The 17515-nt window shown below is 35.8% G+C and overlaps 1 protein-coding gene across 10 annotated transcripts in view; it reads left to right on the top strand.

Annotated features, from left to right (window-relative positions):
- TXNDC16 (thioredoxin domain containing 16) overlaps positions 1-17515 on the top strand; it is a 116060-nt gene that overhangs the window by 60875 nt on the left and 37670 nt on the right. For 9 of the 10 annotated variants that reach the window (XM_034648457.1, XM_034648455.1, XM_034648456.1 and 6 more), the window contains 7 exons: positions 3735-3901; positions 4290-4350; positions 9682-9805; positions 13425-13568; positions 14041-14100; positions 16590-16758; positions 17092-17228. In XM_034648457.1, the coding sequence (XP_034504348.1) occupies positions 3735-3901; positions 4290-4350; positions 9682-9805; positions 13425-13568; positions 14041-14100; positions 16590-16758; positions 17092-17228 (862 nt within the window). The remainder of the gene's footprint in view (positions 1-3734; positions 3902-4289; positions 4351-9681; positions 9806-13424; positions 13569-14040; positions 14101-16589; positions 16759-17091; positions 17229-17515) is intronic. The other variant, XM_034648462.1, reaches the window with a different exon arrangement.

Genomic DNA, 17515 nt, shown 5'->3' with positions numbered 1-17515 from the left:
GAAAGAATGAATTGGAGGACAAAGAGCCCAGAGTTTGTAATTGAGCCTCAGAGAACAACTCTTATGGGGTAGGACTAAGCCATGATCAGATAACTGGCAACATATACCTGGGTGGACTACGGAATCCCTGTGCCCTAATGATTAATCTATGCCTCCTCTCTCTGTCCTTTCAAACAGTAGTGTGTATCGTCATTATCCTATGCCTGTTTAGTCATTATCTGTTGAGTACGTACTAGGGACAAATAACTTGTCTCCTTAGTTCACAGGCTTTAAGATTGAGAACAGTTCTCAAGATGCTATATCTATGGGACCACACTAGAGAAACCCCATCTACAGCTAGACGTGAATGTAGATGGTGAGATCTTAGACTTCGCATTGATCTCAAAATCTGGTGGGATGAGGTCTGGGTGGGGTGTGAATTGTTACAGCCAGAGGGCAGACTACTGACTTCAACAATTCACATTTCTCCCACTTGCAAAATACACTGACTCCTCTCTCTAAGACGTCCGAAGCCTCATCCCATCAGAATTTGATTGTATATTCCGAAGATGGCAATAACAACATTTCCTATCCCATACGCTCTTCTTATCATGTGACCTTATCACTGTGCCTATCCCGTGGAGTCTATGTCCCTTCTCCTTGAAGCTGATTGGGCCTCTGTGACTGTCTTAACCATTAGAATAGGGCCAAAGTAATGATCTGTGACTTTTGAGGTCTGTCATAAGATGCCCTGTGCTTCTCCTTTGCTCTTTTTGGTTGCTAATTCTTGAAACTTAGGTACCTTGGTGTGAGACTAAATCTGAAGAGAAGCCTTGGTGAAGAGGAATTGGGCCCCTATCCCACAGCCCTGGCTGAGCTCATATAATCAGTATGCGCTTACATGCCGGTGAATGAACCATCTTTAAACAGACCTTCTGCCTCCTGTCCAGGGACCCTTCTAATGCTACATTGATCAGAGATGAGCTTGCAGGTATACAAACAAAATAAGTGATTCTTGTTATTTTAAGCCATCAGGTTTTGGAGTACTTTGCTACACACACAGTGATAGATGCTCAGAAAACACCCTTCAAATGATCTCATGTCTTTCTATGGCATTAACTACACTGATTCTCAGATCTGAGCTTTCAGGTCAAATTTTTCTTTGGACTTCCTGACCCATATATCTAACTACTTAATTAGATGTAGCTCTTATATCTCTAACTACTAATTAGATGTATCTCTCCTTAAGCTCAGTATGTCCAGCATCAGTGTGTTGTCCTTCTCCACCATCTGTTCTTTCTCCATTATCTTGGTTAATTTACTGTCCAGTCCTTTATAGCAGAAACCTGGGAAATCATTCTCAATTCCTGCATCTAATTTTACATCTTAAATATCTTTTGAATTCTAACCGTTCCAACAGCCAATGCCTTAAGGTTTTCACCATCTCATGTTCTGTTTTAGTAACTGATCTGGTCTTTATTCCTGCCCCCCCCCTTTTTTTCACTCCCTTGAAATTCATACTTGCCATTGCTGGCAGAATAATATTTTTAAACACACATGTTGTAATATTTCTTACAATTTCTAAATGGTTTCAGTTCATTTACAGAAGAAAGCCCTACTTTCTTAGGAGGAGATAATGGTTTTTTAATGATTTGGCCCCTTGCCAGATCTCCATCCTTATCGCTTTTTCCTCTTTTTCACTTTTTAAAGCTGAATTACTGATTGTTCTCCAAATACACAAAGAAGGAACCAGCTCTTTCCGTTCCTTCAGGCTGTTCTACCCATTCAAGCTTTGGTATAATTCAGTTCCATGTGGTTGTAGGACTGAGCTCTCCACTTTCTTGCTGCTTGTTGGCTGGTTGCTCTTAGCTCCTACAGGCTCTTCTCAGGTCCTCGACACAGGGCCTTCTCAAAAAATTGCAGCTTCCTCTTTCAGAGCCAGCAGGACAATCTCACTGCATTGTGCCATGACAGTCTTCTATAATGTAATCTAATCAAGGAAATGACTATCCTAGAGATTGGGATTATACAAGATTTATGCACCAGGAATCTTGGGGACCATTTTGGAATTCGGCCTACCATGGATAAATATTACTTTTTCTCTAGAAACTTTCAGGATTAAAAAAAACCCTCAATAATTGCAAATCTTGGAAGAAGGCATCTTCTGTGTATCTACTTTTATCCACTATTTGGTTACTCAGTGGACTCTTTCAGTCTTGTAGTTCATGTTCCTTCGTCATGGGAAACTTTTGTGTTTATTTTGGTGATGATTTCTTCCCTTCTGTTTTCTCCCTTCTCTCTTTCTGGGACTCCTAGTTGGACATTGGACCTCTTGAACCAATCCTTCACCTTTATTACATTTTCTTTTATTTTCCATCTTTTGCTGTACATATATTCTGGCAGATTTGTTCAGTTTTAGTTTTTATTTCTTTATTAATGCAGTATCTTCCCATCACCTGGAGCTTATTAGTGGTGGTTTTCTGAATCTGTTCCCTGAATTGTCTGTGTTTTCTCCATGTTATCTGTTTTTCTGTTTGTTCTGGTCTCTATCTTTTATGTTGGAGGCTTCCCTCAGATGCGTGTTACTCCTTGGATGTCTGTGATTTAGAATATGAACCTAAAAAGCTGATTGGAAATTCTGGAAATGTAGATGAGACTTGTTAATTCTGAGTTTTGTAGGGTGATTGAACCTGAGCTGCTTTTTGGTGAACCCTAATGTCAGTATCCTCAGGCTTTTTCTTGGACTTATGATGCTCAGAAAAGGATCTTCCCATCTTCTGCCCAGAGGACAGAAATCTGGCCGCTTGTATTCTGAGAACTGAGTGGGTTGGATGTTGGGGGCGTCTTAGCATTTAGTTACTTAATCCCATGGCATGGTATTCACACTCTGAGATTTTCTGAAGTCCCCCCAGATTTCTTCTGGTGTGAGGGAGGAACAGTTGCCTAAACTCATGGAGTTGGGACGGGAATCTTGGGATCTAACTCCTTCTCCAAAGCTTTTACCTATTCCTCCTTATTCCAGAGCCTTCCTGCCACTACCCTCCAGTATTTCTCTCCTGGTTCCAGAAGTACCAGGCACTGACAAATCCTGAGCAATTTTAGGGATGCTGCAGTTAAAATTGAATTGTTTCTTAGCTTTCTTTCTCATGGCTTATGGTTTTGCTTTGTTAGATTCTCCTAAGTCAGTTTTATTCTGTTCTTCAGCTTCCAAAAAATGTTTGCCTCTTCTCTTTTCCTTTCTTCACATATGTATGTATATCTCCTTTAAAAAATCTTCCTGCTATAGTTTTCCTGCGATTTCTGGAAGGAGTAAATTTAGATGTAAATATTCAAGCTGCTGTCCTAACTCAGACGTTCCTCATTGTTTTGTAATCTGTCGTTATATGTTAAATTCTTACACAAAAGACTCTGTTCCTCAGTTCTTCTATTTCATTTGAAATATCTCTTTATCAGTACCGCACTGTTTTACTTATTGTTTTTTTTAAATTTTCTTATAATATGCTTATTCCTTGTGGTTGTAATTTCACGTTTAACTCTTTGTAAATGTGTTAGTTTTATAATGCTTAAAAGTACCTATATGTACCTTGGGAGGATTAACCTCAGAAAATAATGAGGTCATTTCAGTTAATATTGGATTTATTTCACAGACTTTTTTTTTTATCATGACTTTATTAATAAGAATTAGAGTTTATATCCAAATGTTGGAACCCTATTCTCACACAGTGAAGACATTTTGTTCTTTTTTTAAAATGAAGACTGAAGTTGCTGAAGATCCTCAGCAGGTTTCAACTGCTCATCTCCAACTAGGATTACCCCTGGTTTTCATTGTTAGTCAGCAAGCAACATACGAAGCTGACAGAAGGACTGCAGAGTGGGCCGCTTGGCGTCTTCTGGGGAAGGCAGGAGTTCTACTCTTGTTAAGGTATCTTAAGCATGAAATATTCACTGTATTTTGCAAAGCACTAGAATTTTTCTCTTTTTTAAATATGGTACTATATTCACTTGTAAATAAACTTAGATCTCTAGTAGATTCTAATATAGTTAGAAACAGTTGCTAAGCTAAAGTCTGTACATTAATTATTAAGTTGATTAAACTTGAGGCCTTTAAACTTTGCTAAATGAAGATGAAGATGGAGACTGGAACATCTAGTCTGTATTTATGATAAAAGTTTCTCAGACTCGCTAAATTGTAATCTTTTTTTCATAAGTTGTTTTTAGTGTAAGAACGTACAGTTCTCTTTTCTGTTGATGTCCTGAATGACTGTTCTTCAGATTAGTCATATCAAACATTTATTTCCATTTTGAAAAAGGGACTCCCTGGAAGCGGACATTCCTCAGCATGCTAATGTGGTCTTCAGAAGAGCAGAAGAGGTTAGTCATTTTATGTACTGCTCTATAATGTCTGCTCATTTAGAGAAAGTTAATATGTGTGGTCCTAAAATAATATATGCTTATTACAGGGAAGAAATTCTGCAAATTGCCACTATTCAAAGATTATTGCTGTTAACATTTTGGTGTCCTTCCCCCCCCCCATTTGTTAGTTTGTCTCTTTTCTCATGTTTATAATATATATATATATAATATATATTTATTTTAAAGAAAATTAAGATCATGCTATATATCCTACTTTTCACATAAAATTATATTTAATTTCATGCTATTGTGCTATGATGCCTGCCTTTGTACACTATTTTGAATATCACTGGTTCTTTCCTTTGGCTAAATTTCTGGAGGTGAAATTTGTCAAAGGAAATGTGATTTTTTAAAGGCTGTTAGAATACCAAATTGCCCTCCAGAAACCAGTGAGGTTTAGAATTCCTTTTTTCTCATACATCTTTGCCTCTGCCGAGCATTACCATCTTAAAAAAAAAAAAAAAAATCTTTTCTATAGTCAAAGTTCTTGTTTTAATTTGCATGTTTTTTTTTTTATAAGATTTTTTATTTTTATTTATAAGACAGAGATAGAGACAGCCAGCGAGAGAGGGAACACAAGCAGGGGGAGTGGGAGAGGAAGAAGCAGGCTCATAGCAGAGGAGCCTGACGTGGGGCTCGATCCCATAACGCCGGGATCACGCCCTGAGCCGAAGGCAGACGCTTAACCGCTCTGCCACCCAGGCGCCCCTAATTTGCATGTTTTTGATTACTAGCGAGGTTGAATATTTTTTAAAGGTTTATTTCCCACTTATTTGCCTTTGTAAATTTCTGTTGATGTCCCTTTTTTCTTATATTTTTCTTAAAATTGTTCTCAGTTATTAAGAACTCTTTAATTCTGCACATTTCAAAATATTATATAAATATGCTAAACGATCAATATGTTTATGAACTGCCAGACAGGTTTTTTTGTTTGTTTGTTTGTTTTAGCGTTTTTTAAAATTTAAGTGACCTCTACATCCAACGTGGGGCTCAAACTCACGATCCCAAGATCAAGAGTTGGATGCTCTACTGACTGAGCCAGCCAGGAGCCCCTGAACTGCCAGACAATTTTAACTGAAATTCTCCTGCCTAAGTCTATGGCATGAATACTAGGTCAAGGGTCAGAAGACTTGGATTCTGTTCCTTCTGGTTCTGGGACCACATTAGTGAATTAACTTCTCCAAGCTTAGTTTTCTCACTTGTGAAATATTCATAAAACCTTCCCTTCTAACTTATAAGAAATTTATAAGACAAAATAGGAAAATACTTTGAAAACTGTAGTATTGTTCCACTGTGTATACTACAGTACGGGGCTAGTATGCTCTGCTTTTTGCCTAGGTCATGGAAAGAGTACCTTCTGCAACTGTTTCTTTGCTGGTAGTCAAGATCCTGAAATAAGACATTATAGTATTTATTATTGGGAAATAGGTTTTATGGAAAAATTAAAGTTCATGCTGGTTTCTGAGTTTTGATGTCTTAAATTGTTAAAATATAGTAATTTTGTATAGCATGAGGTAAGATAGGTTATAAGATAGCTATCTCTACAAAAATGTTTTCTGTAAAGGATAGAAGAGTCTTTTCTATGAGTCTCTTTATTGAATTCAGTGCAATTTTTTTTTTTTTAACCTTCTCATCAGGGCAATAATGTTCATCCTATGATTGTAAAATCATTCTTTCTCTCTTCCTTTCCAGGCAGAGGGTTTGAGGGTCCTTTAAAGTATAGAACTGCTTACATAGATAGTATTGTATGCTCGTTTTACGATATTACAAGCCTTGTGTAGTTAAGTTATAAAACATATCTTTTAGTATTGCATTAGTTCTTCAGAATTTTTTTTCCTATGGCAGTAATTAGCAATATCATATTCAGAGTTTATGCTATAGAATCTTATTGCCTAGTTCAAATCCTGCTTTGTAACTCTGGGAAAATTACTTGACTTCTGTGTCTCTCTCTTTTTTTTTTTTCATTGTAAAGGGGGGTTAATAATAATACCTATGAAAATCTACGTTAAAGAGTTGTTGGGTCAGTATATTAAAAGGAATAAAGTGCTAAATTAGCATAGGGTCCCGTACATTCCTAAGTGCTCAATAAATACTAATACTTATCCATCCGTCCTTTCCATAAGTATTTATTGTGTACCTGCTTTGTTTCAGGCACAGTCCTAGGCTCTGAGGATATAGCAGTGAACAAAAGCAAGTTTTTGCCCTCATGGAGCTAATATACTAGTGGCAGGAGACAAATACAAAACCAGTATAGCTAGAATGACAGATGGTGTTAAGGACAATGGGAAAAAAAATCAAGGTAAGGTGAGAGAGTAGTCTCGGAAGACCTCACTGATTAGTAACAATAAAGCAAAGGAATATGCCTGTGGATATGTGGGGAAAGAGTGTTCTAGGCCAGGAGGACACATATGCAGAAGCCCTGAGGGGATGAGTTGTTTGTTTTAGCATAGTATTTGAGGAATAGTATTTTTTTTTTTACTTTAAATGATTTTTTATTATAATATGTTAGTCACCTTACAGTACATCCCCGGATTCCGATATAAAGTTTGATGCTCCATTAGTTGCGTATAACACCCAGTGTACCATGCAATACGTGCCCTCCTTACCACCCATCACCAGTCTATCTCATTCCCCCACCCCCCTCCCCTCTGAAGTCCTCAGTTTATTTCTCATAGTCCATAGTCTCTCATGTTTCATTCCCCCTTCTGATTACCCCCCCTTTCTTTTTTTAATTTAATTTTATTATTATATTATGTTAGTAACCATACAGTAACATCCCCGGATTCCGATGCAAAGTTCGATGCTTCATTAGTTGCGTATAACACCCAGTGCACCATGCAATACGTGCCTTCCTTACTACCCATCACCAGTCTATCCCATTCCCCCACCCGCTCCCCTCCGAAGTCTTCAGTTTGCTTCTCATAGTCCATAGTCTCTCATGTTAACGCCGGGATCACGCCCTGAGCCGAAGGCAGACGCTTAACCGCTGTGCCACCCAGGCGCCCCAGTATCTAAGTTTTTAAAAAATTCCTTTTCTAATTCCTTTTCTTCATTTTTTTAAAATAAAGTCGAACAAACTGAAAAGTAGAAAAATAGAATGAATAACCGTATACTTACTATCTAGATTCAACAATTAATATTTAATCACATTTGCTTCACCTGTTATTTTTTTCTGAAACATTCCAAAGAATGTTAGATATCATGACATTTACCCGTAAATATCTAGCATGAATCTCTAAAAATTAGTTATTCTTCCAATATAATCAAAATCTTATTATCACACTTAACAAAATTAACAGTAATTTGTTATATCATAGCCTAATCTCATAGCCAGTTCGTATTCAAATTTTCTCATCCTGAAATTATTTTCTGAAGATGTTATTGTGAACCAAAATTGACTTAAGGATTATGAATTGCATTTGGTGTGTTTCTTAAATGTCTCAATGTCTTAACACTCCCTCTCCTTTTCCTCCATGATAGCGGCTTTTAGATAAATGGGCCGGGTTTTCCATATTCTGGATTGGTCTGTTGCCTTTTGCTATTGTCTGCCTTTCTCCTCTGTTCCCTTATGTTTACTAAAAACTGGAAGTTAGATTGCCTAGCTCCATTAAACATTTTGGGTGAGACTACCTAGCAGTGCTGGCTTATTTGCATTTTATCTTATCTTAAGGTGGATGATGCCTGGTTTTCTCACTTAATGATCCCACATTTGATTACGGAATTAAGGTGGAGACAGCTAATTGTCTCCATCATAAGATGCATTTCCCCTATCCAATTAGCATATAAACTGTAGGTAGAAATGCAAATAAAACCACAAGAGATACCAATACTCACCCCCCAGAATGGCTAAAAATTTAAAAAGTAACAATACCAAGTGTTTTTAAGAAGGTAGAGTTATAAGAACTTTTGGTAGGACTGAAAATTAGTTCAATGAAAATTGGAAAAATATTTGTCAGTGCTTCCTAAAGCTGAGGAGATATATATATATATATATATATCATGTGAACCAGCAATTTCATTCCTAAGTATTGCCCAACAGAGAAGTGTATACACGTGCACCAAAAGAGAGCTATAGTAATGTTCATAGCAGTTAGTATTTATAATGGTCTGAAGCTGGAAATAACACATGTCCATGAGCAATAGAATGGATAAACACATACATACATACATACAGTACATACTAGTATCTTCATATAATGAATACATCGTTGAAAAAGAATAAACTGCTTTTAAATGTAACATGGATAAACCTCACAAATAGTGTTGAGCAAAAGAAATGGTCACAAAAAGAGTACAAACTGTATATAGTTCCATTATATAAATTCAAAAACTGGCAAAATTTATAGATGGTGATGAAAGTCAGAATAGTGATTACCTTTGGGGGAGGGTAATACCGGGAGAGGCAAGAAGATGGCCTCTCGGTGTGCCGGTAATGTTCGGTATCTTAACCTGTGTGGTGGTTATATAAGCGTATCAGCTCTGTAAAAATTCATCAAACTATACATTTACAGTTCGTGTTCTTTCCTGTGTGGATGTTGTATTTGAATAAAAAAGTTTACTACCACAATATCTATGAATACTTCAAACAAATTTGGTTTGACTTTAATTACTGTACCTTATAACTCCATTACTGCCACAGAAGTAAAAAGTTGCTCACTTTGAATGTAATAATAAAAAGATGAAGATATGTGATATCAAAGAACAAACACACTTAGAGTTATTTTATAGCTTTATTCTCGTGTAGTTATAGTCAGGAATAATTTACTGAAATAATCTAGTGGCCTAAAATTTCATGTTTTTAAGATTTGATAGTTGGGTATTAGTGAAAGAAATTATAATGGAATAATCTCAGTGGGCTAGATTTGGTATTCTTAAAATACCTGGGGCAGATTGTAGTTTTATGTTTTTAGCTAAATTTTAGTGGAATTATTGTAGGATGAGATACTATTTTGAATATTTCTGTGGAATAACAAAATAATTTTGATTGGCCCTATTTGCAATTAAGTTGCATATATATTCCTTTTATATTGAGGTGGGACACGCTGTTATGTGTGAAATGTTTCGGACTTCAGTATAATGCAGTTGTGACGAGAAGCAAATGAGACTCTGTTCTTTTTTTGCCTTTGTTTTTCATGAGTACACACTAAAGTGTGCTTTGCATACTTTTCATAATGATTGTGGAATTTGCTTTTTCTGTTTTATTTAATTTTAAAATGGAGGTTCAAAGATTTAGTTTCATCTTAGTATCGAACATGTAAAACATTTTTATTAAAATGAATGTATTTCTAGGGAGTGCCAGTGGAATTTTTGGTCTTACATGATGTTGATTTAATAATATCCCGTGTGGAAAGTAATATGCACGATGAAGAAATACAAGAAGATGAAGATGAGGACATGGAAAGTCCAGATATGGGTAATACGTTTTGTGATGCTCCTTCCCTGTCCACCCCCCCATTCCTGCTCAGCACCCATAAGGTCAGTGAAATTTCAATGAATTAACTTTCTCATAGAATGTTTTGACATTCAAGACTATGAAAAAACCTGGAGAAACCTATTTTGAATGACATTTTATCAAGTTGATTTGGTGGAAAAGGTAAGGATGCTGTATTTGTTGAGTGTGATACCTTTCACTGTTACACGCCAGGCTTCTAGCTTTCCACATCTGTGCCTTTATCTTCCAAATCAGTTCTTTCAGCCCTTCTGGTCTACTCCATGTTTAAAAATGACCCAGGAGCCACAACATGGTATTTTATTTTTATTTTTCCTATTAGGAAATGAAAGTCTAATAAATATTGTTGGATTTGTAGTTGTAAATAAATCTGATTATTGACAATTTGGGAGTAAATTTCAATAACATTTTAAAACTTTGTATTGTACTTACTGCTTATGTTTTGGAAGTGTTCTGTAGTTTTCAAGGCTATTCCCCTACGCATTATTTACTTTGATTGTCATCTTCTGAGTTAACTGATGTCACCTTCATTTTGTAGATGAAGAAACCGTGTTTTAGCAGGGCTAAGTGATCTACCCAAGGTCTCACAATTGGCACGTGGTGGAACCTGGATCAGAACTTAAGCATTCTGACTTGAAATCTTGTGTCTGATCATTATTGTTACTGATACTTCTTTCATAACATTAATCCTATCCTGTAATTGCTCACTTGCTTTTCTCTCTTCTCGACTAATCTGTAATATCTCTAAAGTAGGGATTATGTCTTGTTCATTTTTGTACTGCATTTAGTATGTACTTGAGTGTTTTACATAGTACTATCATGAGCACCAAGAAGGGAGTAATTTACATATTTTTTTGAGGTCCATTCATCATTTTGATCAGAATCTATATTATAAATTTAATAAGGGCTCTGAGCTTTAATGGTTACCAGTGACTAGTTGTTTGGTTTGAGCTATGTTCTAGTTCTTTTCTAATATGCAGAGGTTGGAACTGCTCATGGTGTAAGCCATAGTTCTCCATAGCATTGTCATTACATCGACCTGTGTTCCGGTCTCTTTCTCCCGGCTCTATTTCTATCATGGTTCATAGATTCCCCCTCCAATCAAGGGAATCGCCCCTGTGTCAGTTTAGTGAGATTCCTGTCCTCAATGGGAGTTGCTTGTTTCAGGAGTTCCTTGTTGACACATCCCCTTAGTTTGCCCTGGGGTGTGGCTTTCTCTTCCTTCTCTGCCTCCCTTCTCTGCCTCCCTTCTCTTTCTTCTCTGCCTCCCTTCTCTCCCTAGCCTAGTTCTAGGATTCCTTTTATACCTTTGCCTTTTGTTTCCTGTTTTGTTGTGGGTTTTTTTTTTTTTGATCTTAACTTTCTATGTCTATAATCCATATTGGCCCATAATAGTGTATGTAGTCATGTCCATATCCATAATCCCCCCACCTTGTTTTGTTCCCATTTGTATAAGAAAAATATACAGTATAGGAAAGAGTTTGTTACCATGTGAGAGCACAACACAAAAGTATCCTTCAAAGGAAATGAGCACAGGATGAATCAGAGTAAAATGGACTAAATTCTACAAAAGGATGATACGGAAAAAATATTACACATGTATGGCTTAAAAGAACATATGTATGTATTGATGAATAGGTGAAAGGTAGAGCTAAAGAGTGGGTCAATTTAGAAGTGAGGGTAGCTTATAGAAAGAGAGAATAGGAAAGAGGGAAAGGAAGTGTTGGAAGAAGAGGACAAGAATGGATTGGGAAATAAGAAAGGACTGGAAGGAAAATGAAAATATGTGAATAAGAAGGAAAAAATACAGTAAATAGGAAAACAGGCCTTTATTAATTGGAGTTGTAACTTGTTAGTGTCGTGGAATGTGGTATTTTAAAGTTCCTTTAAGTTAGTATAGTATAACTCTTATGTTTCAGATTTGAACACTGAAGCCCAGAGTCACACAGCTGGAACATGTAGAGATGCACTGTAATTCAGATCTAGTATTTTATTTTATAGTATTAGAAATCATATGAGAATAATACTTTCATTTTTTAATTGTCCTCCTCCGTTCCTTTCTTTGTAATGTGTTGTTATAAAGAATTATGAACTTAGCATAAAGTAGGATAATAGAGCAAGTCTCCTGGTATCCATTACCTGGCCCCACCCAACCACCATCAACCCATGACTGTCCTGTTCCAGTCACTGCCCACCCCTTATTTTGGTGCAAATCCCAAATATATAGTTTCATCCAAAAAGATTTTGCTGTGTATTTCAGAAATATGAGGATTCTCCTTTTAAAATGAACATAATGAGCACTGGGTGTTGCATGCAACTGATAAATCACTGAATTCTACCTCTGAAACTAATAATAGAGCATATGTTAATTAAATTGAACTTAAATAAATTTGAAAAATAAATAAAATGAGCATAACTGGGGCACCTGGGTGACTTAGTCCGTTAACTGTTCAATTCTTGATTTTGTCTCAGGTCATAATATCAGGATCATGAGGTCAAGCCCTATGTTGGGCCCCATGCTGAGCATGAAACTTGCTTGGGATTCTCTCTTTGACCCCGCCCCCCCCCAAGCTCCCCATCTTGTGCTCGCTTGCTTGCTCTTTCTCTCTAAAAACAAAACAAAACAAAAACCAACCCCAAACCCCCATAATTATTGCTATTATTACATCTAAAAAACTAACAGTAATCTTTACTATCATCAGATAGCCAGTGTTTGCATTTCCATTTGCATGCCCCTTCATGCCACTGTGCCTTTGCACATGCTTTTCCCGTTGCTCTGTATGCCTCCACTGCCTTCCTTCACTGCCTAAGTTTCATTTTCTTCTAATATTCAGCTAGTGTCAACTCTTCTAGGAAACTTCGTCTCTCTAATCGAGTCAGATGTCTCTTCAGTGTTACCATATAATCTGTACAAACTTCCAACAGAATATTTACAAAAGCAAAATGCATTTTTTTTAAAACTCCATACATGGATGGATGGATGGATGGATGGATGGATGATAAATGGATACATGGATGGATCCACTGGTTGGTTAGTTCGTCTAAGTTAACGATAGGTTTTTACATATTCAGAGTCCACATAACTTGATGTGCTTAGAATAAAATATAAAATTCTTGGCTTATATGGTTCTTTATGTTCTAGCTACTGCCTAGTCTAGGGTTTTCTCATGCCATTTACTCCTTCATCCCATCTTGTTTTAGTTAAAGTTGCCTTCCTTCAGTACATAGTACATGCTAAACTCTTTTATGTCTTAGAGCCTCCATATGTTTTTCTTTTGCCTAAGACTTTTTTTTTTCTTTTGATTCTCTAGCTGGAAGGCTTTGTTTCTTCCAATCTAAATCTCCCTATTATAATCTCTCATGTACCATTTTCTTTCCTTAAACTGACATAATTTATAACTATGTGTTTATTCAGCGATGAGTTTATTGTCTGACTTTTCTGTAAATAGGAGCTCCATGTGGTCAGGGACTACATCTGTTTTGTTTACTGTTTTCCTAGTGTCCATCACAGTGCTTGTCATACAGTGGAATTTGTATAAGTTATGCATTTATATATACATTAATTTATTCTTGCATATTTTAGATATTCAAGATGATGAAGTGGCAGAAACTGTTTACAGAGATAGGAAGAGACGGTTACCTTTGGAACTCACGGTGGAACTAACAGAAGAGACATTTAATGAGACAGTAGTGGCTTCTGATAGTATAGTGCTTTTCTACGCTGGTTGTGAGTATGAGCCTTTAGAGGAGGGAGTATTACATATTAGAGGATTTAAAGTTGGTGGATTTTATTTTTGCATTCTGTATATTGCATGTTGTAGAATGACATGGCGTTCATATGTCACAAGTAGACTCCACATATTGAAAGATTTACTAATTTACTAATTAGAAAAAATATTAATTCATGCTAATGTTTCAAATATATTAACGGTTCTTATGGATCTATAGGGCATATATTGCTTTTGGCTTCAAGTAATAGCTCTTCAACTATATTCCTTGCAGTTTGAGGGCAGAAAATTAGTTGCATTTAAAATCCTCTTGAATGCACAATATTGAGTACTGTATATTAGAATATTTCTTATGAAGGAATAACAATTTTGGGAAATCCTATGAATCTATATTATGTTTGTTAATGTCTGGGTGGATGCTTTGGAGATACGCATGTTGAAATAACTGTTAAATTTTTTATTTTAACGTAGGGCAAGCAGTATCCATGGCATTTTTGCAATCCTATATCGATTTGGCAATTAAATTGAAAGGTATGTAATGTGGTATGCATGCTTATTTTCGTGATTCTAAGCTATAGCTATTTGTAAAATCATATCATCCTAAAGATGAAGAAAAGCACATAAAATTTCACATTTTAAATTTGTGTCTCCAACATTACGTTATTGAACCATGAGTTTCAGAAATGCTCGGAAGCATTCATCTTGGTTCTTCTCATGGGACTGTCTTCAGTACAAGGTAGAGAGCATGTATATTAAGTACTTGTGGCCACAGTTAATCCAGTAATCTTTTTGGCTGAATTCATTCAGCAAACATTTATTGAGTGCCTACTCTGAGTCAGTTACTATTAAATATTATTAAATAAATACTAAATACACTTACACAAAAAATGTGACAGATAAGACCCAGTCTCACAGTCTAAGCTATTCACTTAGTTCCTTAGGGACTGGGATATTATCAATAGCCAAGATCTTTTAACTCTTTTATGAAAACCTGATCCAGGGGTAGGTAAATAAGAATCCAAGGAATGGACTTGAACTCAAAATATCTATGTCATCATTTTAGCAAAGATGTAGGGATAGGTAGGGAGGCATGTTCGTAAGAGATAATGATGGAATAGGATAATGTTTTATGATTATTTGAATAAGACAATGTAGCATGCTTCATATCTGTAATACGATTTTCCAATACTGTTTTTCTTTTTCTTAGCTATTGTAGTTAAATAGGCTTATTCTTTTAGCTACTTTAGGAATGTATCCACCATTTAGTTTTTTGGGGCACTAGGTTATAGGTTCTTTCAATTTTTAGTAAGCTCTTTGTGGGTAGGTGGCATACCTTATCCTTAGCTCACTGGACTTGGCATATTGCCTTACACTGTACAATATTTGGGGTTAATGTGGAATAAATGAATAAGCTAATATAGAAGAGTTTAGTGGAAAATGCCTACTAGTGTACAACTTATTTATATACTAGGGACTTTTGTGAACTTAAGAAATTAATTCCAAAAGGTCAGTCCTAAATATAACATGTTCTATAGTAATAAAACGTCAGAGATTTTAAAAAATCACTTTTGAACCATTTTTCCTTAGTTCATTTCTCAGCCACGTTTGATCCAACTTTTGATTACTTCATTACCTGAGTGAAGAGGTGATTAAGTCTACAGATACTGTGTTTCCTAATATATATATATTTTTAAAAACCAAATCCTGTTACTCTCTTCCAGATTTTCCTTTATAGTTGTAACCTATGGAAAGATTTAAGTTTCTTCTTTTATTTTTTTTTAATGTTTTTTTATTATATTATGTTAGTCACCATACAGTACATCCCTGGTTTCTGATGTAAAGTTCGATGATTCATTAGTTGCGTATAACACCCAGTGCACTATGCAATACGTGCCCTCCTTACTACCCGTCACCAGTCTATCCCATTCCCCCACCCCTCTCCCCTCTGAAGCCCTCAGTTTGTTTCTCAGAGTCCATAGTCTCTCATGCTTTATTCCCCCTTCTGATTACCCCCCCTTTCTTTATCCCTTTCTTCCCCTACCGATCTTCCTAGTTCTTATGTTCCATAGTTTCTTCTTTTAGGTCCTCCAGCCTCATTGGCATAAAGTTAGAAGAAAGAAAAAGGAAGGGGGAAATATAAACCGTAATGAAGGAATAATTTGATAATGTCCCTGAATAATAGAATTACTCCCCCACCCAGCCCATTTGTCAATACCAAATGAAAATGGAAATAGATTCCCTTACATTCTTCTCTACTAATGATCGGATAAAGGGACTCCCTGGCCCCTCAATGCAAGGACTGTGAGTTGTATGTGTTTGTAGAATAAAAAAACAGATAACCAACCCGAGACTTGATTTACTTTTTTTATTTAGGATACTCTTTATGAGTAACAGTCATTTTAGTAAGTAGATAATCAGATAAAGGGACTGTTTTAGAAGTTCAGGGGGCTTAATGAAGAAACGTGTAATATAGGTAACTATTTTATGTCTACATTGAAGCCCCATACTATAACTTTGTAAATTAGGAGAATATTGTAATACTTTGGGCGTTCAGTCCTATAACCTTTCATTGTTGACTTTGTGGGGAAAAGCCACTTTTCATCTAAGATGATGAAGACTATTTTATACTCAGTCACAAGGTGGCAGCAAATTTCAAGTTTCTATACATATGTAGTATCTATAGCTAAGAGAATTTTTTTAAATTATTTTTTTAATATTTAAATTAGGAACACCATTGGAAATTCCTGCATTGATAAAGTATAGGGGGTGTAATATTGGAGGCATCTTAGACTCTACTGGCAAAACAGCATGCAAAAGGGACCCAAAAATTGAGCAGCAAAGGAGGTGGGGAAATAAACCAATTGGCGAAGGGGTTACAAAAATCAAGGGACAAGAGTATCCAGTGGAAGCAGTTCATGCTGATGAGAGATTAAAATAATGGGCTGTACAAATATTGTCAAGTCTGCACAACTGAGTTTTCTACATTAATATTTATAAAATCTGCATTTCCTGTTGTTTAGGCACATCCACTATGCTGCTTACTAGAGTGAACTGTGCAGATTGGTCTGATTTATGTGCTAAGCAAAATGTTACTGAATTTCCTGTTGTAAAGATGTACAAGGAAGGCAAGAACCCGGTGTCTTACACTGGTATGTTAGGAACTGAAGATCTCCTAAAGTTTATTCAGCTGTAAGTATTCAGCTTCTCCTTAAGACTTTTAAATTTTGGGGTCTGTAAACCTTCTAATTCCTATACTTCATTGACACACTTTGAATAGGTGAAGGGGTAAGGAATTGAGATCACAGGATAAGGTGAAGAGAGTTTATTCCTTCACTTTGGGGGAGAGAGAAATTGGGTTTAATGGGGATGATTTTTTTTTATTAGAATAGTATTTAGTTTCTTATTTGTCAGATATTTATCCTGTGGAATATAGTGTTTGCTAATGTCAGTATGTTTTACTTTTTTGCAAGCTGAAAAGTATCTTTAAAAATTAATTTTGAATATAGTTATATATTCATTCAGCAACAGGATTTCATGCCCAGTGAACATAACATCTGTCCAAGAAGCAGAAGAATATTTAAGTGGGGAATTATATAAAGATCTGATCTCCTACTCTAGTGTGTTGGTGCTAGGACTATTTAGCCCAAACATGACAACAGGTAAGTATTTAGGTAATAGTTAAAAACTTGATTGCGAGTTTTTTAAGAAATGAATTAATATCTTTTTCAAGTATAGAGAACTCAAATTATAGAATTTTGAAAATAGAGAAATTGAAGGAAAAAAAATCTGATTATGTAGTTAAATTTGATATAATTCCTTCCTTCTTTTTTCTCTGTGCCTGTGTATTGCATATTTATATATATATTTTTGTGTTATTGGGCTAATATTGCGTATCTAGGTTAGTATCTTGCTGTTTTTTTATTTTATTTATTTTTTTATTTTTTTA

This window comes from Ailuropoda melanoleuca, chromosome 20 (genome assembly GCF_002007445.2).
Source record: "Ailuropoda melanoleuca isolate Jingjing chromosome 20, ASM200744v2, whole genome shotgun sequence".
NCBI lineage: Eukaryota > Metazoa > Chordata > Mammalia > Carnivora > Ursidae > Ailuropoda > Ailuropoda melanoleuca.
Note: the sequence above shows the minus strand (reverse complement) of the source record. Positions and strands in the feature narration are given on the sequence as shown.